This window comes from Ambystoma mexicanum, chromosome 11 (assembly GCF_040938575.1).
Source record: "Ambystoma mexicanum isolate Mex_15411 chromosome 11, UKY_AmexF1_1, whole genome shotgun sequence".
NCBI lineage: Eukaryota > Metazoa > Chordata > Amphibia > Caudata > Ambystomatidae > Ambystoma > Ambystoma mexicanum.
In genome coordinates, this window is record NC_090934.1 from 987,780,148 (window position 1) to 987,806,116 (window position 25,969).

At 43.0% G+C, this 25,969-nt stretch overlaps 1 protein-coding gene across 1 annotated transcript in view; it reads right to left on the reverse strand.

Annotated features, from left to right (window-relative positions):
* The window catches only part of LOC138505094 (uncharacterized), a 717,078-nt gene that overhangs the window by 283,933 nt on the left and 407,176 nt on the right, over window positions 1-25,969 (reverse strand). The window contains exons 35-38 of the mRNA XM_069625408.1: window positions 24,135-24,401; window positions 18,696-18,959; window positions 9,666-9,932; window positions 4,226-4,489 (exon numbers count right to left, since the gene is read on the reverse strand). Of these exons, the coding sequence (XP_069481509.1) occupies window positions 4,226-4,489; window positions 9,666-9,932; window positions 18,696-18,959; window positions 24,135-24,401 (1,062 nt within the window). The remainder of the gene's footprint in view (window positions 1-4,225; window positions 4,490-9,665; window positions 9,933-18,695; window positions 18,960-24,134; window positions 24,402-25,969) is intronic.

The following is a 25,969-nucleotide window of genomic DNA, read 5'->3' on the forward strand; positions in this document are numbered from 1 at the left end:
CAGGTAGATTTAGAAAGAGGCTGTTACAATAGTCCAACAAAGAGAGAACCAGAGCTTGGGATACCATGAGCTTCTGCGGGAAGGTGAGGAAAGGCAGAGTACCTCTGAGGAGGTGCAGTAGGAAATTTGACTTTTTAGAGACCTCAGAGATGTGGGCGGAGAAGGAAAGGGTGGAGTCAAAGATGACCCTGAGGTTCTTAGCCTCGCAGGTGAGGGTAGGAGGAGGGCCAAGTGAGGCCGGCCAGAGAGTGAGGGGAAAGGATGGTGAAGGTGTGCCGATGAGGAGGATCTCCGTCTTGCTGGCATTCAGACAAAGATCATTGGCAGCACGCCAATCTTGAATGGCAGTTAGGCCATCAGAGATGAGAGAGGGAGAGGAGGTGGCAGAGGGCAGCCTGAAAATGAGTTGAGTGTCATCAGCGTAGCACTGGAAATTTGAGCAGAAAGCAGCAATGCAGTGGGCGAGCGTTACCATGTATTGGTTGAAAAGCCAGGGCAAGAGGTTAGACCCCTGGGGAACACCACAGGTAGAGAGGAAGATAGATGAAAGGAAGGAACCAAGTTGGACCTGGGAGGGTCGATCTGAGAGGAAAGAGGACAGCCAGACCAGAGCCTGATCAGTAATACCCAGGTTTTCACAGAGACGGTTGAGCAGGATGGTATGGTTGACCGTGTCGAAGGCAGAAGAGAGATCAAGGAGGATGAGGACAGAGGGAATGTTAGAGTCAAGGTTGGAGAGCAGATCTTCACGGATGTTCAGAAGTGCAGTTACCATGCTTCTGGCAGCTCTGAAGCCAGAATGGTGGTCATGGAGACAGCCAACAGAATTGAAATGAAGGTTAAGCTGAGAGATGGCCAACTTTTCCAGGAGTTTGCCCAGAAAGGGAGTAATGGAAATTGGGCGATAGTTAGCTGGACAAAAGGATCAGCTGTGGGTTTCTTGAGAAGAGGATGCACAAGGGAGTGCTTCAGAGGGGAGGGGAAGGATCCTGAGGCAAATGAGTGGTTGCAAAAATCAGCAAGGGCCGGAGCGAGGGTGTCAATGGTCCTTGATTGTTTTAGAGGAACAGGGATGAACCTGTTTTGATGAGGCTTTCACAGATCAGGCTTGTCTGGCGACCTCGTCAGGGGAGAAAAGAGGAAAGGACGAGAAGGATGGTGGGGGGTGGCTAAAGGAGGGTCAGCAAGCACAGATGGAGAGGGGAGAGGAGCAGTGGGGTGGAGAGGGTGGACAGGATGTCCTGGGAGTCCTTATCACCTAAGGGGTACACTGGCTACCTGGCCACCCTCTGATTTCGGGCCCAGGTCTCCTCCCCCGCCAGTTGCACACCAGCACTGCCTTCCTTGCAACCCTGCACTTGGGGACTGTTTTTTCTGTATCCCTACAGTCCCTTACCAGCACTTGACACTTGATGCCTGCACTTACCCTTTACCCTTGCACTTGCCTGCTGCTGGCCATACTTCACTTATTGTTATTTATTCTATTATCCTTTTACTGCACTGTCCCCTCCCTCTTCCCCTCGCACTCTCCCCATCCCCCTTCCTGTGCACTTGCGCGATCTGAATGACACCTGGCCTAGTAGGATCGTTGTCTGTCTTCCCTCTGTTCCCCCTCCCTTGCCTCGTCGCGCCTTGAAACACTTGTGTACAGGCGCATTATAAATGCCATATCATATCATATCGCCTGGCAGTCAATATCACAAAGCACCTTAAAATTTGTAGGAATGAGTATTGAAATAGGGAGAAGGACTCACCCCAGTTCCAGTGCTTCTGGTGCTTCCGGTGTTTCCGCTCACTTCTGCTTTTACTATAGCCAGAGGAATTATGGTAGGGATTCGATTTTCTAAATGTTCCTCTTTAGATCATACAACCGGAGCATCGGGAACCATTAGGGTAAAAATCGCAGGAGCACGGAGCAAAGCTAACAGGGCCAACCTACACGCTGCACTCTGCTGTGATCTGCTGCAAGCTGGGCTGAAATAAGGAAAGGTCGTTCTCCACACAGTGAGCAGTGAAAAAAGGCTGTGACAAACAGGTCGGCTCAAGAGTCTGCAACACGACCAACACACTCGACACACTGTGCTGCGCTCTGCTGCAAGCCGGGCTGAAATAAAGCAAGGTCCTCCTCTACACAGTGAACACTGAAAAAAGGCTTTGTCACACAGCTCGGCTCAAGAGTCTGCAACACAACCAACACACTTGCTGCACTACGCTGTGCTCCGCTAAAAGCCGGGCTGAAATAAGGCAAGGTCCTCCTCCACACAGTAAGCACTGAAAAAAGACCCTGACACATAGGTCGGCTCAAGAGTCTGCAACACGGCCAACACACTCGCCGCACTTCCAAGTCATTTGAATGATGACCTTCACCACCAGGTCAACAGTAGAGACAATCAGCGCTGCTTTTGTGTAATATAAGAAAATATGAGGTCTTTTTTTCTTTTGGTTTGCGAGATTGCAATTTAGGAAGAGAGCTAAATTAAGTCAACGCCTAGTTGCTCTATACTTTTTCAGATCCACTTAAATTGTGACCTAGATGAGAGCTTGGTCAGAAAAATTTACATTTAAAATATCCACTTTAGTTATGTCAGCACCAGTGTGTGGCTGGATAGTTGTCTGTTGCCAATATCTACTTTGGTTATGTCATCCTTTCAATTCCTTCATAGGCAAAGGTAATTGATATGGAATGAGCTGTCAGGTGCAGTGCAGTGAACAGCATGCTCCCTCCTGACAGGTGTGCCAGTTTCCATGTGTGCACAAGGCCTAACTGCATTACAAGACCCTGTAGTTTCTTTATGCCTGGTGTCTGGTGTCTGACCAGCTAGGATTCTGTCCAATTGTTTTTCAGATGGTAGTTTGAAGTCCCTACCTACCAGCAAGTAAGGGCATTTGTGAAAGTCCCATAATATTATATAGAATATCCTTGGAGTGTTTGTGTGTAGAAATATGTTACCTAGAGAAACTGATTTTTTTTCAAAATTAGGATGCAGGATCAAATAATTAGAGACTGGATCATTTCCTACCCGTTTCTGCCCTCCATGTTGTAGGGATACAACTGATTGTAGTGGAACTCAACCCCCACCACTCCCATCTCTATTAAGTCATCTCCTTTGCAATTAAATGTGTCTCCAGGAGCAATTGATGTCACGCCCCATACCTCCTGGACTACTCCAAGTAATGGGTCGAGAAGCCAATATTTTACAAAGCAATATTACATGAACTAGAGCATGTTCTTGGCTCCATTTATTCTGGCTTCATGGGTATGTTAAGAGTAGCTACTGACAACCTTCCAAGAGTTCCCCTTTTGCTGCAACTGTCTCACTTGTGTGGTCTCCGCACTAGGATCATCCCCACCCAGAACCCTCCCGTATTGTTTGTGGTTGTACAGATGCATTTGAGTGTGCATTGGCCATTGCTGTAGCCCTTTTACTTTTAAGGGCAGATTTGCACAGTTCAGTGAGCTGTTTGTATGATATACTGATTTTACTTCATTCATTTTATATTGCCCCATTGCACTGCAGCAGCATGCAGATTCCCAGGAGTCATTTGTCTTGTATCTTCCCATAGGTTGTGGGTCCTGGAACTACCAGTGCTGCCCATGTTTCTGGTGTATGCAAGTGGCATAAGAAGGAGCATCAAGAACATGCACCAGATGAAAAGTGTAAAGGCAGGAGCTCATGAAGCAAGCTCACAGGGCCCATGCAATATACACATTTTAATATCAGGAAAATAAGCATGGTAACTAACACACTTATCAAACAGCAGGACTCTGATGAATAAATGCTAACATAACATTAGGCCACCAAAAATCATTGGCTCAGTATATTAATCTAAAACATCATCACCATTAACATCAAATTGCGCAATTAATCAAGGACAAACAAGAAATAAGGTGTAGAGGCATTACTAATGAGGATCCTTCCTATTTTACATATTTACTTCAAACAGTACTGACAATGGGCCCCATTACGAGTTTTGCAGTGCAGGAAAAAAGTGGAGGTGATTCCGTTACCTCAATTTTTCCACGGTATTACCACTGGCGGAATTAGCAGGTTTTAATACTGCCTAATTTTGGAGGTACATTGGAGGAACTACCTCCTATTACTTAAACCTCATAAACGTGCAGGTAAAATTCACCATGAAGTCAAAAATGATTTTCTGTCTTTATGTATTGTGGCTGTTTTGACACTTTCCACAAAAATCTGTACACTGTAACATATACACTTACTTGTTACTCCGGTCAATGGATCTGATATCTCGTTGTAAGGGCCGCTGGCTGTTGTGATTGTGACAGTGTATTCCCTTCCAGGGAGCAAGCTTGTGAAAGTAACAGGCTGCGCAGTTGTGCTTTTCTTGGTTTGGTTGACAGCTCCTTGAATGGCGATAGTGTATAGTTCCACGATTCCAGGGGGTTGGTTCCAGCTGATCTGCAGGGAACTTGTTGAGTTATTGTTTATGACAGTAATATTCTCAGGTGGTATCCGTTCAGGCCCTAAGGAGGAAAAGGTCAGATGTCTCAATAAACTCTAAATTGTTGAAGCATTGAGACCCAAATCATAATAGATATCACAGATTTCTCAATAACTGCATTAAGGGTCACCAGGATATGCCTAGCAACTCCCGGGGTACCCACAGGCACTTCCTGCCACTCCTGGTTTGGCATCCGAGAGAGGGAGTTTGGCCTGCCCGAGCTCACCAGCTGTTGAAGAAATGAGTAACAGAATACCCCTGAGGTTAGACCAACTTGAGACCGATTGACCAGTTCAAGGGGGTGCATAACTGGACCAACAATGTATAGGCATGTGCCTGTGGTGCATGTTGATCAGGCTGTTATGCTAGGTATTGCTCTGTATACTGTCTGGATTGAAAGAAGAAGGAATAGCCATAAGTGTTAGAGGGTATATGTCTACAAATTAAGAACGCTTTGTTCTTCTGTCAATAACTAAATTGCTGACGCTGTCTAGCAATTTTTATAATGCCTGAGGTAAGGAATGCATGTTTGATTATATCTTAGTGAATATTGGATGCCATCAATGAAATGTACACATAACACAAGAGTATATGCTTTTAAACTGCAGTGGGAGCTGATAGAAGCACCACATAGTTTTGGATGCATATAATATAATGGCAGCACTGGTACATGTGTGAATGCACCTTACAAGTGATTGTAACTAAAGCAAGGATAGGTGCTGGCAATGAGTCCATTCAGTTAAATAAAATATGTATTCCCTTCCTTGTGATAGGCAAAAATATGTCATTCTTGTAGCTGTATTTTTCAATCCGAGACAGTATGCGTTTCACTCTGATAGATATTGTTTAGCGATCATCAGCGCACTTTGAAATAGCAAAGTGATATAGATGGCACAAGTGAATTAACTAATATCAATTTAAATAAATAACAATATTGCATGAATTTCATTGTAGGTAATGTGAAAGCACTTTCTTTTTAAAAAGATAGTGATGTCTTTAGTAAACAGAAAATAGAGAAAACATCACTATGTGCTTAAGAATTGAAACCTTAAGTGGAGGCACATATATTGAAAGAATCAGATCCAATTAATCCCCATCCCTTGTGGAGAGCGAGAGCCGCCGCCCATCTCTATGCTGAAACCTGCATGCACATGCATAGTAATGTCAGAGTGCTAGAACAATGAGATGGTGAGCAAGCTCTTCAAGGGCAGAAAAGAGCAAGGAAGTGAATGAAAACGAGCAAAACCAACAAGTATTTGTTGCTATTGAAAAATTGAAGAAATTAACCTCTACAGGGTGCATAAACCAACACACTGAGAACACATTTATACCCATACATCAACATGCTGGAAGGCAAATTCTACCAGTGTGTCTGTAATTAACACAATGTATTATGAGAATCCTGTTATGAGCCAGTGCAATCCAAAATCTAAGTAAATAAAATAATGTTAGAGGGACCAGAGAGTTTACAGACAACAGGAGTGACGGCGTGATTCACATTTGCAAACATTGGCCACTGTCACCTTGGCTGGGCCATTGTGTGTAATTTGTTGGTAAAGGGTCATAATGGTGCATGTTGGGCAGTGTACACGAACAATTAGACTCATACATTTCATATTCATATTGTGTAAAAAATGATCTGCCACTTTAGTTAGATGAAAAGTTTGAAACATTATAGCAATTAGTACAAACAACTCATCCTTTATATCTATAACTTTAATAGGGTAGCCAGGGCAACATGGCATAAAAGGTGCTCTATATTTTTTGTGTAAAGTGCTTGAATTTGTAAAGTTGAGGGAGGTTCTCACACAACTTGGCCCCTACATATCAACTAAGCCAACATGGTATTGCTTGGAGTTACTTAGTTACGGAACCAATATAGTATAAAGTGCAATGTGTTTTGTGAGCAAACAAATGCATGCTGAAGAAAATATGCTTTGACAAAAAAGGGAATTAGATGAGGAGGAGAGTGTAGGAAAAAGGGTGTTCATTGTGAACACTCAATGTGTAAACGCAGTCAATAGACATAATCAATATTATATGCAAGGAGAACAAACGTAATCCCTAATTATTTTGAAAGAAAACATAGATTTTAGTATCAGAATTGACACAGACATTTTTTGTCATAAAAGCAGAGTTTTGGAATCATCAATGTCCATGACTCTAATCTGTCTGAGATTCAGGTTAGAGGCCTCTCTTGCCAACGTGCAGCGAACGTCTACTGAAGCGAACAATACTTGGTCACCCTAAAATGATTTTTGTGGAGAGGACTGATTGAGCTACCAACATTCAATTAGTTACAAGTATATACCCTTGTAGCAACATTGAACATTCACTTGTAGGAACATTGTAGGTTTAAATCTGAAGAAATGGCGAAGTAAACATATGTTTTACCACATAGAAATTCTATGTGTTTATCCTTGACCAGCGGGCACATTTTACAAATGGCACCTTTAAGGTCCCTGGAACATAATTGGAAGCTGTGTTGTTTCAGTAGCAGTAGAATTAAAAATATCTCGGCATAATATGGCGTTTCATGTAATTGGTCACATAATAGTAATATCACTGTTCTGCACTTAAGCACCAGGTCCAGTAATGCCCCCCACCCTTGTGAGGCTAATATTGCTTTTTTAAGTTGAGAAAGGACATGTACAGCTTTTTGCAACTAAAAAATAAAAATTCAAAACAAATATGGGCGCCATGGATCAGGAGAGGGGGGACTACATGTTGTCCCTTCTCTCTTTTCATGCATCTGGACACTCCGGGAACACTAGTGCTCGCAGCACCGGCGAGGGACATAGAAGCAGAAGGTAAGAGGGATGGGGATGGGAGGGGGCGAAATGTGTGGATAAGGAGAGGGGTTTGGGGAATGGGGACGAGGGGGATGGAGGGGCACTTACATCACTATCTGGAGGAGGAAGATGGTGGCCTCCAGCTCTGAGGAGGCTCACAACTGGTGCTTTACCATGTGGCAAAGCCCCGTTTCTGAGCCTACTCATTGGCTGGGAGGCCAAGACCATGCCCCCGGCAGGTGGTAATATAGAATTTGCAAAAACAAGGGGGTTTCTGGGAGTTTCTCTATTACTGGCAATATATCCCAGGTTAGAGTCTCAACCATAGTCTTTAGCTCACCATCCTTTCACAGAAGAGAAATTTCCACTACACATCAGTCTTTGTCCTGCCCAAGGGCCGTCCAGCACCGAAATGCCTGGCAATTCTCTTCTGAACAAGAGTACCAACAGCAACCCCAGACACGTGTTTCGGCCTGGTTGGGCCTTGTCAGTGAGGTGGAGCTGTGCCTCTATAAGAGCAATGAGCAAGGGTTCCAAGTCTGGATTACCCTAGTAACGTAGGGTGAAAACCCAAAGCTACTTAATATGCAAAAACAAGGGGGTTTCTGGGAGTTTCTCTACTACTGGCCTATATCCTAGGTTAGAGTCCCAACCAGAGTCTTTAGCTCAGCATCCTTTCACAGAAGAGAAATGTCCACTACACATCAGTCTTTGTCCTGCCCAGAATTCTCTTCTGTGAAAGGATGGTGAGCTAAAGACTCTGGTTGAGACTCTAACCCGGGATATAGGCCGGAAGTAGAGAAACTCCCAGAACCTCCTTACTAGGGTAATCCAGACGTGGAACCCTTGCTCACTGTTCTTAGAGAGGCACAGCTCCACCTCACTGACGAGGCCCAAGCAGGCCGAAACACGTGTCTGGGGTTTCTGTTGGTACTCTTGTTCAGAAGAGAATTGCCAAGCATTTCAGTGCTGACTGTCCTTGGGCAGGACAAAGACTGATATTTAGTGGAAATGTCTCTTCTGTGAAAGGATGGTGAGCTAAAGACTCTGGTTGAGACTCTAACCCGGGAAATAGAACAGTAATAGAGAAACTCCCAGAACCCCCTTGTTTTTGCATATTAAGTAGCTTGGGGTTTTCACCCTAAGTTACTAGGGTGATCCAGACGTGGAACCCTTGTTAACTGTTCTTAGAGAGGCAAAGCTCCACCTCACCGACGAGGCCCAACCAGGCTGAAACACGTGTCTGGGATTGCTGGTGGTACTCTTGTTCAGAAGAGAATTGCCAGGCATTTCAGTGTTGGACTGCCCTTCGGCAGGAAAAAGACTGATATGTAGTGGAAATTTCTCTTCTGTGAAAGGATGGTGAGCTAAAGACTCTGGTTGAGATTCTAACCCCGGATATAGGTCGGTAGTAGAGAAACTCCCAGAACCCCCTTGTTTTTGCACTAATACAGAATATTACAATTTTGTTGTAATCTTTGATATATGTTATATATTGTGATGGATCTAGTCGTATTCAGTTCTCGTGTAGAGGAATTATTTCTTCTTGGATCACAGAGAGCAGCAATGATATGGGGCCGTTTTGTGCCTTAAATCAAACAGTTGTTTGATATTGCTTCTGCATTATTTCATATTTATTTCACAGCCAACTCTCGCAACGAATTATGCTGAAGAAGTAAAGCTGATATCCTTAACATTATGGTTCAGGATTAGACTTTTCTTACGTAATGAATAACCATTTCAATGTTTCTAGGTTAAAAGTGGAGACAGCCAAGTAACAGTTTGTTTAAGGAAAATATTCCCAGAAAACACACCTTGGTACCACTACACAGACACATATTTGGAGAAAAAACCTCAGTAGTGAAAGCTTCCTTTTTGTATGTTTTAGCAATTTATGCAGGCAAAGGGGCATTGACATTTAAATATTTGCAAAACATTGAGGCATATGATGGCATCTTTCCGTCAAAAACATGTGCACATGGATTGTACAGACTATTCAATAAAAAGCAGAAAATATTAATTTTTGTCATTTTTGTTTCAGCTTTAAAGCATCAATAATTGGAAGTCAGGCAAAGGACATCACATTGGGAATATTGAGGGGTGCTGATGGCAACACCCATAAAATCACAGTGAGCATCTGTAGCAAAAGAACTGGGGCAGTCCTGTTATCATCATAGCTCCTTTTAACAACTGCCTTATATTTACCATTGTAGAGAAGCAGTGGGCGTAGTGAACCGCTTTTGGACTATTACGTTTAGCTTATTGCTAATAAAGAAAATAAATTCACAAGATCACCATAGGTTTTGGAAATACTGAATTCATATTTGCTGGTACAATGTCAGAGAACAAGTAAATCAGTGTAGGGAATTCATGAACACAGTATACAAAAACAGAAACTCAACTTACTTGTGTATGAAGATATGATAACAGGCAAACTGGTATAATTACCAGCAGCGACTGTCACAATGTGTATTGTGTAGTTTGTCCCAGGTACCAGGCTCACAAGGGTGGCATAGGCAGTGCTGTTTGTGACACTCCAAGCCCCCTGTGAACTACTGTATGTGATGTTGTAAATGAAATCTGCACCAGTCATATTTGCAGCAGGTGTCCAATCAAGGGAGATTCTGTTTTTCTGCACATTCCTCAAGCTCAGGAACTCTGGCATTGAAGGATCTATGGAGCATGAAAATATGTCATGTATTAAATGAAATGAAAGACGGAAGTGAATCGATTAATTGACTATGCTTACCAGGGTTGTCCAACTGCAGGCAATGAGGGCCGGAAAACATGTCAGATTGTCGGGCTATCCCGCATAAATATTCATGAGATAAATTTGCATACAATATTTCTAAATTCATGCTAATTTATCTTATGAATATTAATCAGTGATATACTGAAAAAGGCCAGGTTTGCAGCCCTGGGGGCTTGGAGTTGGACACTCCTGATGTAAACAGTAGGATATAGGATACACCTCTGCTATTGAGACAACTACATATGGAATCACATTTTTTTTGTCAGTGCAAACTCTGTAATAAATATGTTTAATAAATATGTATTTGATACACTTTAACAATATGACCTGCCCCTCTTTGCATGAGCATCGGAGTACTTCATATGCAACACATTGGCAATCAATAATGTAGCAGTAACGATGGAGATTACAGAGGGATGTAAATAGGGCAGAGCCAGGTTCAAAGACATGAGCTGATGGCATTGAGGAGAGCAGGTGAGTGCGGAATAAGGAAAAAGTTTGGGTATGTCTCGTGGACTCTTTTTCAATGTTCCATGTCCAAGATGTAAAGAGAAAGCCATTATTGATTTTTCAAATACATTTTTCCTTAGGTACATTAGGAGTAAGCAGCCTGTGACTCTCTAGAGGTGTTGGGTTATGGCTCCAATGATCCTTCGCCTTTGACTATATGGCGAAGGGCAGATGGGAGTTGTAGGTAGGGCTGGGCGATATATCAACTTTTGGAAATATATTAATACACTTTCAGAATCGATATAGGATGAGACAATATCATTAACATCGAGTTATATACATATCTATACATAATTACATAAACTACCATTTTGTATTTACATTTTGATATTTACACAGCTCTGCGTATTCTGAAACAGGAAGAGTAACCTTGTATGTGCACTTTATTTTGATCAGTGTCTTATAAATAAAAGTGTTTGTGACATCTCACATGTAGTTGGCGGCTAACAACTGAGCATTTACCCAAACAAACATAGTGAGATGTGACTTTTGGTCAAAATTGGCCAGCCCTAGTTGTAGGCCAAAACATCCGGAGAGACCAAAGTGGATTCCCCTGAAGCTCAATGAAAAACTGCAAATTTCCTCTTGTTATTGGTCTGGAAGTGGGGTAGAAAAATGTGGAGGTAATAACCTACAGTTAAAGACATTAGCATAAACATATAATCCTTAACAGACCACGGAAGCAACAGCATTACAAAAACGTCTAAAACGTAACGGAAAAGTCATCAAAGAGCAAGTTGCATTGAGTTGATAAGGCAACATGATAGTTATCAACAAATCTTAACATATTTCCCTCACAATTGCAGGAAACAAAAGGGAAGAAGTTGGTATGGATATGAGGACATTAAATAAAAAGGTGGACAAAAAGAGTAGAGATTGCATCCAATATTCAGTCCTCGTAAGCATCCCTTAATTTGCCACACATTCACTTGAAGTTCTCATGATTCCCATGCTCCCTGTGGCCAGTCTCCCCATCTCTATTATCCAGTCTTCACCCTGGAGAGGTTACTTGGACTCCAGGTTTCGTGAAACAAGTTTTTTTGCCAGATTCCACAATCTGAGATGAGTGAACAGGAATTTGTAAAACGATGAATCCTTTAAGAAGAATAGCTTTCAGTTGAGCTGGACATCAATGCTGAGGACCAGGTCTCTTAGTTCTTAATCCTCGGCCAGCTAGGAATGATATTAAGGCACCATGACATAAAATATGTGCAGATGCCCCTCTCTCTGCCACAGTTACATAATTTGGAATCAAATGTCCATTTCCGAGTCCAATGGAGTCCAAGACATATTTTTATTGCAAGAGACAACCAGCCATATTGATGATCAATTTAGATATTGTGCCAGGTCAGAAAAGAGACGGAGACAATATTTTGATATTGCCACTTTGTTTTTTTATTAAATTATTGAAAAAGGGCCTAACTTTTCCAATTGCTATGTGGGTGTTCCCTTGCTATATAAAACATTAAGGTGGTCGTTCATCATCAGGAAGTCATACACTGAAAACAAATCTGCTGTCCAAGAACTTATCCTAACTGATCCTTCCACTAGTCTAACAAATTAAGTTCCGGAGAATGTCTCCCTTATCCTGATTGTCATTTCACACAATTTTTCTCCTTTGCTTCAGACTTCTTTTTAGTAGGTTAACTTAAAAAAATGTCTCTAGTCACTTTCTGTGTACATTCTTGTAACTCTTTCACAAGTTATTTTTGTTATCCCTCCTCCTTAGTGATTGTTTTTCCAGGAAACCCTATACATTCTCTGGCTTATGGGTTGCTCCACAGTGAAGTGCCTTTTGTACTACTGTAGTATTTTCTTACTTAGTTGTGACATATACTTTTGGTATGCAATGTTCCCCCTCTCTTGGGGTGGCTTGGTTTGTGTATCTTTTCTCTTATGGGCTTCACTTGTCTTCCCTTCATAAAATTCTCTTTCTGGTTTACAGTCTCTGCCTCTTAACATATGTGGTACATTCCCCTCTTTCCAGGGTACTTGAGGCTCAATCTTAATGGTCTCTTTTCCAGCTTTTATGGTGATTCGCTATCTCACATTGTTAGAGTTCAATTTCCTCGACTTTAATTTCATTGTCTCATCAATTCCACTGAGACGATGTTCTCCTGTTTCATAATAGTTCCCCGCCGGTCTTCCGTTTCTCCCGTTCTCCCTGTTACCTTGCAATATGTGGGGGAACATCTCCGGGGTCTGGATTCGCTCGGGTTCACTTCGGTCGTTTACATTCGTAACCTTCTCGTCTTCTCCAGTGTCCCCCTCTGGGGCCTATCTCTCTGTGCGACCTGGTAAGCCTGCGGGTATCTGGACGGTTCTGGACGGTTCGTTGATTTTGCAGCTTTGCGTTTTTTTGCATTGTTGTATGGGTACACTGCCCACTGCCCACCACAAATCCCTTGATTGGAGTTCCCGTCTCCTTGGTTTCTCTCTCCTTATCGACGCTTGGTGTCCAGCGTCTTGTTCTCGCTCTCAGAGCTGGTCCGAAAGTTGCAAGCTCTGTGTTTTTCTAATTCACTACGCCTCTCTCATGTGTTACGCTGCCAGAGGACTTCACCTGTTTGCGTATGCATCTCTGCGCTTCATTTTGCATCAGCGTGTGCTCTCCTTTCAGCCTCTTTGTCTCAGTTAAATGGTGGTTTCTATTTAAGAGACATACTCTCTTTCTTGTTTGTAACAGTATAATTGAGTTTCTTCTTCAGCCAAGTCTGTTGTTTTTATACTGTTCTTCACATCTGATAGTCCCATGTATGCCACCATGGGGAATGACTTAGGGAGTTATTCACAGAAATGGCATATTGATATTGATATTGTATTTATATCACACTGGTACACAGGTGTTTCAGAGAGCGACACGGCAAGGGAGGGGAACAGGGGAGAACAAAACAGCGATCTTACTAGGCCCAGTGACATTGAGAACGCGCAAGTGCATGGGAGAGGGGAGGGGAAAAGTGCATGGAAGGGGAGAGAAGTGGAAAGTGCGAAGCAGAGGAGAAACAGATAAATAACAATAAATTAATAATAAAGGCAAGAAACAGTGGTAGTGCAGCCAGCAATTTGCAAGTGCTAGGTTTAAGGCAGCAGACAGGGTAGGTCTGATAAGTGCAGGAAGAAAAGGGGGGGCTATATGGGTACAGATACAGACCCCAGTGCAAGGGGTGGCCCGGAGGCAGTGCAGGAGGGTGGAGAGGTGAGCAGGTACCTGGGCCTGGAGGACAGAGGGTGGCCAGGTGCACGGCGCCAAGAGGGAACAGATCAGCAGGGGAGATGGGGAGCAAAGGCAGTAGAAAAGAGGAAGGTCTTGAGGTGCTTCCGGAACCAGAGATGGTTCTCCTCAAGTTTTAGAGTAGCAGGGAGGATGTTCCAGAGGGAGGCCCCAGCTGAAGACAGAGATCTATCCCCAGCTCGTTTCTTTAAAAAACGACTGACTCTGAGGGAGTTAGAGGTAGAGGAGCGAAGAGCTCGAGAGGGGAGGTATTTGCGGAGGGATAGCTGAAGGTATTTTGGACCCAGGCCCCAGAAAGCCTTGTCGACAATGCAGAGGGTTTTGAATTTAATCCTTGCATCCACTGGGAGCCAATGGAGAGATTTCAGAGCTGGAGAGATACGATCCCAGGGCTTGAGGCCAAGGACAAGTCTCACAGTCCTGTTCTGGATTAGTTGTAGAGGGCGGAGAGTAGAGGCAGGTAGATTTAGAAAGAGGCTGTTACAATAGTCCAACAAAGAGAGAACCAGAGCTTGGGATACCATGAGCTTCTGCGGGAAGGTGAGGAAAGGCAGAGTACCTCTGAGGAGGTGCAGTAGGAAATTTGACTTTTTAGAGACCTCAGAGATGTGGGCGGAGAAGGAAAGGGTGGAGTCAAAGATGACCCTGAGGTTCTTAGCCTCGCAGGTGAGGGTAGGAGGAGGGCCAAGTGAGGCCGGCCAGAGAGTGAGGGGAAAGGATGGTGAAGGTGTGCCGATGAGGAGGATCTCCGTCTTGCTGGCATTCAGACAAAGATCATTGGCAGCACGCCAATCTTGAATGGCAGTTAGGCCATCAGAGATGAGAGAGGGAGAGGAGGTGGCAGAGGGCAGCCTGAAAATGAGTTGAGTGTCATCAGTGTAGCACTGGAAATTTGAGCAGAAAGCAGCAATGCAGTGGGCGAACGTTACCATGTATTGGTTGAAAAGCCAGGGCAAGAGGTTAGACCCCTGGGGAACACCACAGGTAGAGAGGAAGATAGATGAAAGGAAGGAACCAAGTTGGACCTGGGAGGGTCGATCTGAGAGGAAAGAGGACAGCCAGACCAGAGCCTGATCAGTAATACCCAGGTTTTCACAGAGACGGTTGAGCAGGATGGTATGGTTGACCGTGCCGAAGGCAGAAGAGAGATCAAGGAGGATGAGGACAGAGGGAATGTTAGAGTCAAGGTTGGAGAGCAGATCTTCACGGATGTTCAGAAGTGCAGTTACCGTGCTTCTGGCAGCTCTGAAGCCAGACTGGTGGTCATGGAGACAGCCAACAGAATTGAAATGAAGGTTAAGCTGAGAGATGGCCAACTTTTCCAGGAGTTTGCCCAGAAAGGGAGTAATGGAAATTGGGCGATAGTTAGCTGGACAAAAGGATCAGCTGTGGGTTTCTTGAGAAGAGGATGCACAAGGGAGTGCTTCAGAGGGGAGGGGAAGGATCCTGAGGCAAATGAGTGGTTGCAAAAATCAGCAAGGGCCGGAGCGAGGGTGTCAATGGTCCTTGATTGTTTTAGAGGAACAGGGATGAACCTGTTTTGATGAGGCTTTCACAGATCAGGCTTGTCTGGCGACCTCGTCAGGGGAGAAAAGAGGAAAGGACGAGAAGGATGGTGGGGGGTGGCTAAAGGAGGGTCAGCAAGCACAGATGGAGAGGGGAGAGGAGGGGTTGGGTGGAGAGGGTGGACAGGATGTCCTGGGAGTCCTTATCACCTAAGGGGTGCACTGGCTACCTGGCCACCCTCTGATTTCGGGCCCAGGTCTCCTCCCCCGCCAGTTGCACACCAGCACTGCCTTCCTTGCAACCCTGCACTTGGGGACTGTTTTTTCTGTATCCCTACAGTCCCTTACCAGCACTTGACACTTGATGCCTGCACTTACCCTTTACCCTTGCACTTGCCTGCTGCTGGCCATACTTCACTTATTGTTATTTATTCTATTATCCTTTTACTGCACTGTCCCCTCCCTCTTCCCCTCGCACTCTCCCCATCCCCCTTCCTGTGCACTTGTGCGATCTGAATGACACCTGGCCTAGTAGGATCGTTGTCTGTCTTCCCTCTGTTCCCCCTCCCTTGCCTAGTCGCGCCTTGAAACACTTGTGTACAGGCGCATTATAAATGCCATATCATATCATATCATATCGCCTGGCAGTCAATATCACAAAGCATCTTAAAATTTGTAGGAATGAGTATTGAAATAGGGAGAAGGACTCACCCCAGTTCCAGTGCTTCTGGTGCTTCTGGTGTTTCCGCTCACTTCTGCTTTTACTATAGCCAGAGGAATTATGGTAGAGATTCGATTTTCTAAATGTTCCTCTTTAGATCATACAACCGGAGCATCGGGAACCATTAGGGTAAAAATCGCAGGAGCACGGAGCAAAGCTAACAGGGACAACCTACACGCTGCACTCTGCTGTGATCTGCTGCAAGCTGGGCTGAAATAAGGAAAGGTCGTCCTCCACACAGTGAGCAGTGAAAAAAGGCTGTGACAAACAGGTCGGCTCAAGAGTCTGCAACACGACCAACACACTCGACACACTGTGCTGCGCTCTGCTGCAAGCCGGGCTGAAATAAAGCAAGGTCCTCCTCTACACAGTGAACACTGAAAAAAGGCTTTGTCACACAGCTCGGCTCAAGAGTCTGCAACACAACCAACACACTTGCTGCACTACGCTGTGCTCCGCTAAAAGCCGGGCTGAAATAAGGCAAGGTCCTCCTCCACACAGTAAGCACTGAAAAAAGACCCTGACACATAGGTCGGCTCAAGAGTCTGCAAAACGGCCAACATACTCACCACACTCGGCTGCGCTCCGCTGCAAGCCGGGATGAAACAAGGCAAGGTCCTCCTTCACACAGTGAGCACTGAAAAATTACTCTGACAGGTCGGCTCAATAGTCTGCAACACAACCAACACACTTGCCGCACTCCGCTGCGCTCCGCTGCAAGCCGGGCTGAAATAAGGCAAGGTCCTCCTCCACACAGTGAGCACTGAAAAAAGACTCTGACACACAGGTCGGCTCAAGAGTCTGCAACACGGCCAACACACTCGCCGCACTTCCAAGTCATTTGAATGATGACCTTCACCACCAGGTCAACAGTAGAGACAATCAGCGCTGCTTTTGTGTAATATAAGAAAATATGAGGTCTTTTTTTCTTTTGGTTTGCGAGATTGCAATTTAGGAAGAGAGCTAAATTAAGTCAACGCCTAGTTGCTCTATACTTTTTCAGATCCACTTAAATTGTGACCTAGATGAGAGCTTGGTCAGAAAAATTTACATTTAAAATATCCACTTTAGTTATGTCAGCACCAGTGTGTGGCTGGATAGTTGTCTGTTGCCAATATCTACTTTGGTTATGTCATCCTTTCAATTCCTTCATAGGCAAAGGTAATTGATATGGAATGAGCTGTCAGGTGCAGTGCAGTAAACAGCATGCTCCCTCCTGACAGGTGTGCCAGTTTCCATGTGTGCACAAGGCCTAACTGCCTTACAAGACCCTGTAGTTTCTTTATGCCTGGTGTCTGGTGTCTGACCAGCTAGGATTCTGTCCAATTGGTTTTCAGATGGTAGTTTGAAGTCCCTACCTACCAGCAAGTAAGGGCATTTGTGAAAGTCCCATAATATTATATAGAATATCCTTGGAGTGTTTGTGTGTAGAAATATGTTACCTAGAGAAACTGTTTTTTTTCAAAATTAGGATGCAGAATCAAATAATTAGAGACTGGATCATTTCCTACCCGTTTCTGCCCTCCATGTGGTAGGGATACAACTGATTGTAGTGGAACTCAACCCCCACCACTCCCATCTCTATTAAGTCATCTCCTTTGCAATTAAATGTGTCTCCAGGAGCAATTGATGTCACGCCCCATACCTCCTGGACTACTCCAAGTAATGGGTCGAGAAGCCAATATTTTACAAAGCAATATTACATGAACTAGAGCATGTTCTTGGCTCCCTTTATTCTGGCTTCATGGGTATGATAAGAGTAGCTACTGACAAGCTTCCAAGAGTTCCCCTTTTGCTGCAACTGTCTCACTTGTGTGGTCTCCGCACTAGGATCATCCCCACCCAGAACCCTCCCGTATTGTTTGTGGTTGTACAGATGCATTTGAGTGTGCATTGGCCATTGCTGTAGCCCTTTTACTTTTAAGGGCAGATTTGCACAGTTCAGTGAGCTGTTTGTATGATATACTGATTTTACTTCATTCATTTTATATTGCCCCATTGCACTGCAGCAGCATGCAGCTTCCCAGGAGTCATTTGTCTTGTATCTTCCCATAGGTTGTGGGTCCTGGAACTACCAGTGCTGCCCATGTTTCTGGTGTATGCAAGTGGCATAAGAAGGAGCATCAAGAACATGCACCAGATGAAAAGTGTAAAGGCAGGAGCTCATGAAGCAAGCTCACAGGGCCCATGCAATATACACATTTTAATATCAGGAACATAAGCATGGTAACTAACACACTTATCAAACAGCAGGACTGTGATGAATAAATGCTAACATAACATTAGGCCACCAAAAATCATTGGCTCAGTATATTAATCTAAAACATCATCACCATTAACATGAAATTGCGCAATTAATCAAGGACAAACAAGAAATAAGGTGTAGAGGCATTACTAATGAGGATCCTTCCTATTTTACATATTTACTTCAAACAGTACTGACAATGGGCCTCATTACGAGTTTTGCAGTGCAGGAAAAAAGTGGAGGTGATTCCGTTACCTCAATTTTTCCACGGTATTACCACTGGCGGAATTAGCAGGTTTTAATACTGCCTAATTTTGGAGGTACATTGGAGGAACTGCCTCCTATTACTTAAACCTCATAAACGTGCAGGTAAAATTCACCATGAAGTCAAAAATGATTTTCTGTCTTTATGTATTGTGGCTGTTTTGACACTTTCCACAAAAATCTGTACACTGTAACATATACACTTACTTGTTACTCCGGTCACTGGATCTGATATCTCGTTGTAAGGGCCGCTGGCTGTTGTGATTGTGACAGTGTATTCCCTTCCAGGGAGCAAGCTTGTGAAAGTAACAGGCTGCGCAGTTGTGCTTTTGTTGGTTTGGTTGACAGCTCCTTGAATGGCGATAGTGTATAGTTCCACGATTCCAGGGGGTTGGTTCCAGCTGATCTGCAGGGAACTTGTTGAGTTATTGTTAATGACAGTAATATTCTCAGGTGGTATCCGTTCAGGCCCTAAGGAGGAAAAGGTCAGATGTCTCAATAAACTCTAAATTGTTGAAGCATTGAGACCCAAATCATAATAGATATCACAGATTTCTCAATAACTGCATTAAGGGTGACCAGGATATGCCTAGCAACTCCCGGGGTACCCACAGGCACTTCCTGCCACTCCTGGTTTGGCATCCGAGAGAGGGAGTTTGGCCTGCCCGAGCTCACCAGCTGTTGAAGAAATGGGTAACAGAATACCCCTGAGGTTAGACCAACTTGAGACCGATTGACCAGTTCAAGGGGGTGCATAACTGGACCAACAATGTATAGGCATGTGCATGTGGTGCATGTTGATCAGGCTGTTATGCTAGGTATTGCTCTGTATACTGTCTGGATTGAAAGAAGAAGGAATAGCCATAAGTGTTAGAGGGTATATGTCTACAAATTAAGAACGCTTTGTTCTTCTGTCAATAACTAAATTGCTGACGCTGTCTAGCAATTTTTATAATGCCTTAGGTAAGGAATGCATGTTTGATTATATCTTAGTGAATATTGGATGCCATCAATGAAATGTACACATAACACAAGAGTATATGCTTTTAAACTGTAGTGGGAGCTGATAGAAGCACCACATAGTTTTGGATGCATATAATATAATGGCAGCACTGGTACATGTGTGAATGCACCTTACAAGTGATTGTAACTAAAGCAAGGATAGGTGCTGGCAATGAGTCCATTCAGTTAAATAAAATATGTATTCTCTTCCTTGTGATAGGAAAAAATATGTCATTCTTGTAGCTGTATTTTTCAATCCGAGACAGTATGCGTTTCACTCTGATAGATATTGTTTAGCGATCATCAGCGCACTTTGAAATAGCAAAGTGATATAGATGGCACAAGTGAATTAACTAATATCAATTTAAATGAATAACAATATTGCATGAATTTCATTGTAGGTAATGTGAAAGCACTTTCTTTTTAAAAAGATAGTGATGTCTTTAGTAAACAGAAAATAGAGAAAACATCACTATGTGCTTAAGAATTGAAACCTTAAGTGGAGGCACATATATTGAAAGAATCAGATCCAATTAATCCCCATCCCTTGTGGAGAGCGAGAGCCGCCGCCCATCTCTATGCTGAAACCTGCATGCATATGCATAGTAATGTCAGAGTGCTAGAACAATGAGATGGTGAGCAAGCTCTTCAAGGGCAGAAAAGTGCAAGGAAGTGAATGAAAACGAGCAAAAACAACAAGTATTTGTTGCTATTGAAAAATTGAAGAAATTAACCTCTACAGGGTGCATAAACCAACACACTGAGAACACATTTATACCCATACATCAACATGCTGGAAGGCAAATTCTACCAGTGTGTCTGTAATTAACACAATGTATTATGAGAATCCTGTTATGAGCCAGTGCAATCCAAAATCTAAGTAAATAAAATAATGTTAGAGGGACCAGAGAGTTTACAGACAACAGGAGTGACGGCGTGATTCACATTTGCAAACATTGGCCACTGTCACCGTGGCTGGGCCATTGTGTGTAATTTGTTGGTAAAGGGTCATAATGGTGCATGTTGGGCAGTGTACACGAACAATTAGACTCATACATTTCATATTCATATTGTGTAAAAAATGATCTGCCACTTTAGTTAGATGAAAAGTTTGAAACATTATAGCAATTAGTACAAACAACTCATCCTTTATATCTATAACTTTAATAGGGTAGCCAGGGCAACATGGCATAAAAGGTGCTCTATATTTTTTGTGTAAAGTGCTTGAATGTGTAAAGTTGAGGGAGGTTCTCACACAACTTGGCCCCTACATATCAACTAAGCCAACATGGAATTGCTTGGAGTTACTTAGTTACGGAACCAATATAGTATAAAGTGCAATGTGTTTTGTGAGCAAACAAACGCATGCTGAAGAAAATATGCTTTGACAAAAAAGGGAATTAGATGAGGAGGAGAGTGTAGGAAAAAGGGTGTTCATTGTGAACACTCAATGTGTAAACGCAGTCAATAGACATAATCAATATTATATGCAAGGAGAACAAACGTAATCCCTAATTATTTTGAAAGAAAACATAGATTTTAGTATCAGAATTGACACAGACATTTTTTGTCATAAAAGCAGAGTTTTGGAATCATCAATGTCCATGACTCTAATCTGTCTGAGATTCAGGTTAGAGGCCTCTCTTGCCAACGTGCAGCGAACGTCTACTGAAGCGAACAATACTTGATCACCCTAAAATGATTTTTGTGGAGAGGACTGATTGAGCTACCAACATTCAATTAGTTACAAGTATATTCCCTTGTAGCAACATTGAACATTCACTTGTAGGAACATTGTAGGTTTAAATCTGAAGAAATGGCGAAGTAAACATATGTTTTACCACATAGAAATTCTATGTGTTTATCCTTGACCAGCGGGCACATTTTACAAATGGCACCTTTAAGGTCCCTGGAACATAATTGGAGCTGTGTTGTTTCAGTAGCAGTAGAATTAAAAATATCTCGGCATAATATGGCGTTTCATGGAATTGGTCACATAATAGTAATATCACTGTTCTGCACTTAAGCACCAGGTCCAGTAATGCCCCCCACCCTTGTGAGGCTAATATTGCTTTTTTTAAGTTGAGAAAGGACATGTACAGCTTTTTGCAACGAAAAAATAAAAATTCAAAACAAATATGGGCGCCATGGATCAGGAGAGGGGGACTACATGTTGTCCCTTCTCTCTTTTCATGCATCTGGACACTCCGGGAACACTAGTGCTCGCAGCACCGGCGAGGGACATAGAAGCAGAAGGTAAGAGGGATGGGGATGGGAGGGGGCGAAATGTGTGGATAAGGAGAGGGGTTTGGGGAATGGGGACGAGGGGGATGGAGGGGCACTTACATCACTATCTGGAGGAGGAAGATGGTGGCCTCCAGCTCTGAGGAGGCTCACAACTGGTGCTTTACCATGTGGCAAAGCCCCGTTTCTGAGCCTACTCATTGGCTGGGAGGCCAAGACCATGCCCCCGGCAGGTGGTAATATAGAATTTGCAAAAACAAGGGGGTTTCTGGGAGTTTCTCTATTACTGGCAATATATCCCAGGTTAGAGTCTCAACCATAGTCTTTAGCTCACCATCCTTTCACAGAAGAGAAATTTCCACTACACATCAGTCTTTGTCCTGCCCAAGGGCCGTCCAGCACCGAAATGCCTGGCAATTCTCTTCTGAACAAGAGTATCAACAGCAACCCCAGACACGTGTTTCGGCCTGGTTGGGCCTTGTCAGTGAGGTGGAGCTGTGCCTCTATAAGAACAATGAGCAAGGGTTCCAAGTCTGGATTACCCTAGTAACGTAGGGTGAAAACCAAAAGCTACTTAATATGCAAAAACAAGGGGGTTTCTGGGAGTTTCTCTACTACTGGCCTATATCCTAGGTTAGAGTCCCAACCAGAGTCTTTAGCTCAGCATCCTTTCACAGAAGAGAAATGTCCACTACACATCAGTCTTTGTCCTGCCCAGAATTCTCTTCTGTGAAAGGATGGTGAGCTAAAGACTCTGGTTGAGACTCTAACCCGGGATATAGGCCGGTAGTAGAGAAACTCCCAGAACCTCCTTACTAGGGTAATCCAGACGTGGAACCCTTGCTCACTGTTCTTAGAGAGGCACAGCTCCACCTCACTGACGAGGCACAAGCAGGCCGAAACACGTGTCTGGGGTTTCTGTTGGTACTCTTGTTCAGAAGAGAATTGCCAAGCATTTCAGTGCTGACTGTCCTTGGGCAGGACAAAGACTGATATTTAGTGGAAATGTCTCTTCGGTGAAAGGATGGTGAGCTAAAGACTCTGGTTGAGACTCTAACCCGGGAAATAGAACAGTAATAGAGAAACTCCCAGAACCCCCTTGTTTTTGCATATTAAGTAGCTTGGGGTTTTCACCCTAAGTTACTAGGGTGATCCAGACGTGGAACCCTTGCTAACTGTTCTTAGAGAGGCACAGCTCCACCTCACCGACGAGGCCCAACCAGGCTGAAACACTTGTCTGGGATTGCTGGTGGTACTTTTGTTCAGAAGAGAATTGCCAGGCATTTCAGTCTTGGACTGCCCTTCGGCAGGAAAAAGACTGATATGTAGTGGAAATTTCTCTTCTGTGAAAGGATGGTGAGCTAAAGACTCTGGTTGAGATTCTAACCCCGGATATAGGCCGGTAGTAGAGAAACTCCCAGAACCCCCTTGTTTTTGCACTAATACAGAATATTACAATTTTGTTGTAATCTTTGATATATGTTATATATTGTGATGGATCTAGTCGTATTCAGTTCTCGTGTAGAGGAATTATTTCTTCTCGGATCACAGAGAGCAGCAATGATATGGGGCCGTTTTGTGCCTTAAATCAAACAGTTGTTTGATATTGCTTCTGCATTATTTCATATTTATTTCACAGCCAACTCTCGCAACAAATTATGCTGAAGAAGTAAAGCTGATATCCTTAACATTATGGTTCAGGATTAGACTTTTCTTACGTAATGAATAACCATTTCAATGTTTCTAGGTTAAAAGTGGAGACAGCCAAGTAACAGTTTGTTTAAGGAAAATATTCCCAGAAAACACACCTTGGTACCACTACACAGACACATATTTGGAGAAAAAACCTCAGTAGTGAAAGCTTCCTTTTTGTATGTTTTAGCAATTTATGCAGGCAAAGGGGCATTGACATTTAAATATTTGCAAAACATTGAGGCATATGATGGCATCTTTCCGTCAAAAACATGTGCACATGGATTGTACAGACTATTCAATAAAAAGCAGAAAATATTAATTTTTGTCATTTTTGTTTCAGCTTTAAAGCATCAATAATTGCGAGTCAGGCAAAGGACATCACATTGGGAATATTGAGGGGTGCTGATGGCAACACCTATAAAATCACAGTGAGCATCTGTAGCAAAAGAACTGGGGCAGTCCTGATATCATCATAGCTCCTTTTAACAACTGCCTTATATTTACCATTGTAGAGAAGCAGTGGGCGTAGTGAACAGCTCTTGGACTATTACGTTTAGCTTATTGCTAATAAAGAAAATAAATTCACAAGATCACCATAGGTCTTGGAAATACTGAATTCATATTTGCTGGTACAATGTCAGAGAACAAGTAAATCAGTGTAGGGAATTCATGAACACAGTATACAAAAACAGAAACTCAACTTACTTGTGTATGAAGATATGATAACAGGCAAACTGATATAATTACCAGCAGCGACTGTCACAATGTGTATTGTGTAGTTTGTCCCAGGTACCAGGCTCACAAGGGTGGCATAGGCAGTGCTGTTTGTGACACTCCAAGCCCCCTGTGAACTACTGTATGTGATGCTGTAAATGAAATCTACACCAGTCATATTTGCAGCAGGTGTCCAATCAAGGGAGATTCTGTTTTTCTGCACATTCCTCAAGCTCAGGAACTCTGGCATTGAAGGATCTATGGAGCATGAAAATATGTCATGTATTAAATTAAATGAAAGACGGAAGTGAATCGATTAATTGACTATGCTTACCAGGGATGTCCAACTGCAGGCAATGAGGGCCGGAAAACATGTCAGATTGTCGGGCTATCCCGCATAAATATTCATGAGATAAATTTGCATACAATATTTCTAAATTCATGCTAATTTATCTTATGAATATTAATCAGTGATATACTGAAAAAGGCCAGGTTTGCAGCCCTGGGGGCTTGGAGTTGGACACTCCTGATGTAAACAGTAGGATATAGGATACACCTCTGCTATTGAGACAATTACATATGGAATCACATTTTTTTTGTCAGTTTGTCAGTGCAAACTCTGTAATAAATATGTTTAATAAATACGTATTTAATACACTTTAACAATATGACCTGCCCCTCTTTGCATGGGCATCGGAGTACTTCATATGCAACACATTGGCAATCAATAATGTAGCAGTAACGATGGAGATTACAGAGGGATGTAAATAGGGCAGAGCCAGGTTCAAAGACATGAGCTGATGGCATTGAGGGAGCAGGTGAGTGCGGAATAAGGAAAAAGTTTGGGTATGTCTCGTGGACTCTTTTTCAATGTTCCATGTCCAAGATGTAAAGAGAAAGCCATTATTGATTTTTCAAATACATTTTTCCTTAGGTACATTAGGAGTAAGCAGCCTGTGACTCTCTAGAGGTGTTGGGTTATGGCTCCAATGATCCTGTGCCTTTGACTATATGGCGAAGGGCAGATGGGAGTTGTAGGTAGGGCTGGGCGATATATCAACTTTTGGAAATATATTAATACAGTTTCAGAATCGATATAGGATGAGACAATATCATTAACATCGAGTTATATACATATCTATACATAATTACATAAACTACCATTTTGTATTTACATTTTGATATTTACACAGCTCTGTGTATTCTGAAACAGGAAGAGTAACCTTGTATTTCCACTTTATTTTGATCAGTGTCTTATAAATAAAAGTGTTTGTGACATCTCACATGTAGTTGGCGGCTAACAACTGAGCATTTAACCCACACAAACATTATGAGATGTGACTTTTGGTCAATATTGCCCAGCCCTAGTTGTAGGCCAAAACATCCGGAGAGACCAAAGTGGATTCCCCTGAAGCTCAATGAAAAACTGCAAATTTCCTCTTGTTATTGGTCTGGAAGTGGGGTAGAAAAATGTGGAGGTAATAACCTACAGTTAAAGACATTAGCATAAACATATAATCCTTAACAGACCACGGAAGCAACAGCATTACAAAAACGTCTAAAACGTAACGGAAAAGTCATCAAAGAGCAAGTTGCATTGAGTTGATAAGGCAACATGATAGTTATCAACAAATCTTAACATATTTCCCTCACAATTGCAGGAAACAAAAGGGAAGAAGTTGGTATGGATATGAGGACATTAAATAAAAAGGTGGACAAAAAGAGTAGTGATTGCATCCAATATTCAGTCCTCGTAAGCATCCCTTAATTTGTCACACATTCACTTGAAGTTCTCATGATTCCCATGCTCCATGTGGCCAGTCTCC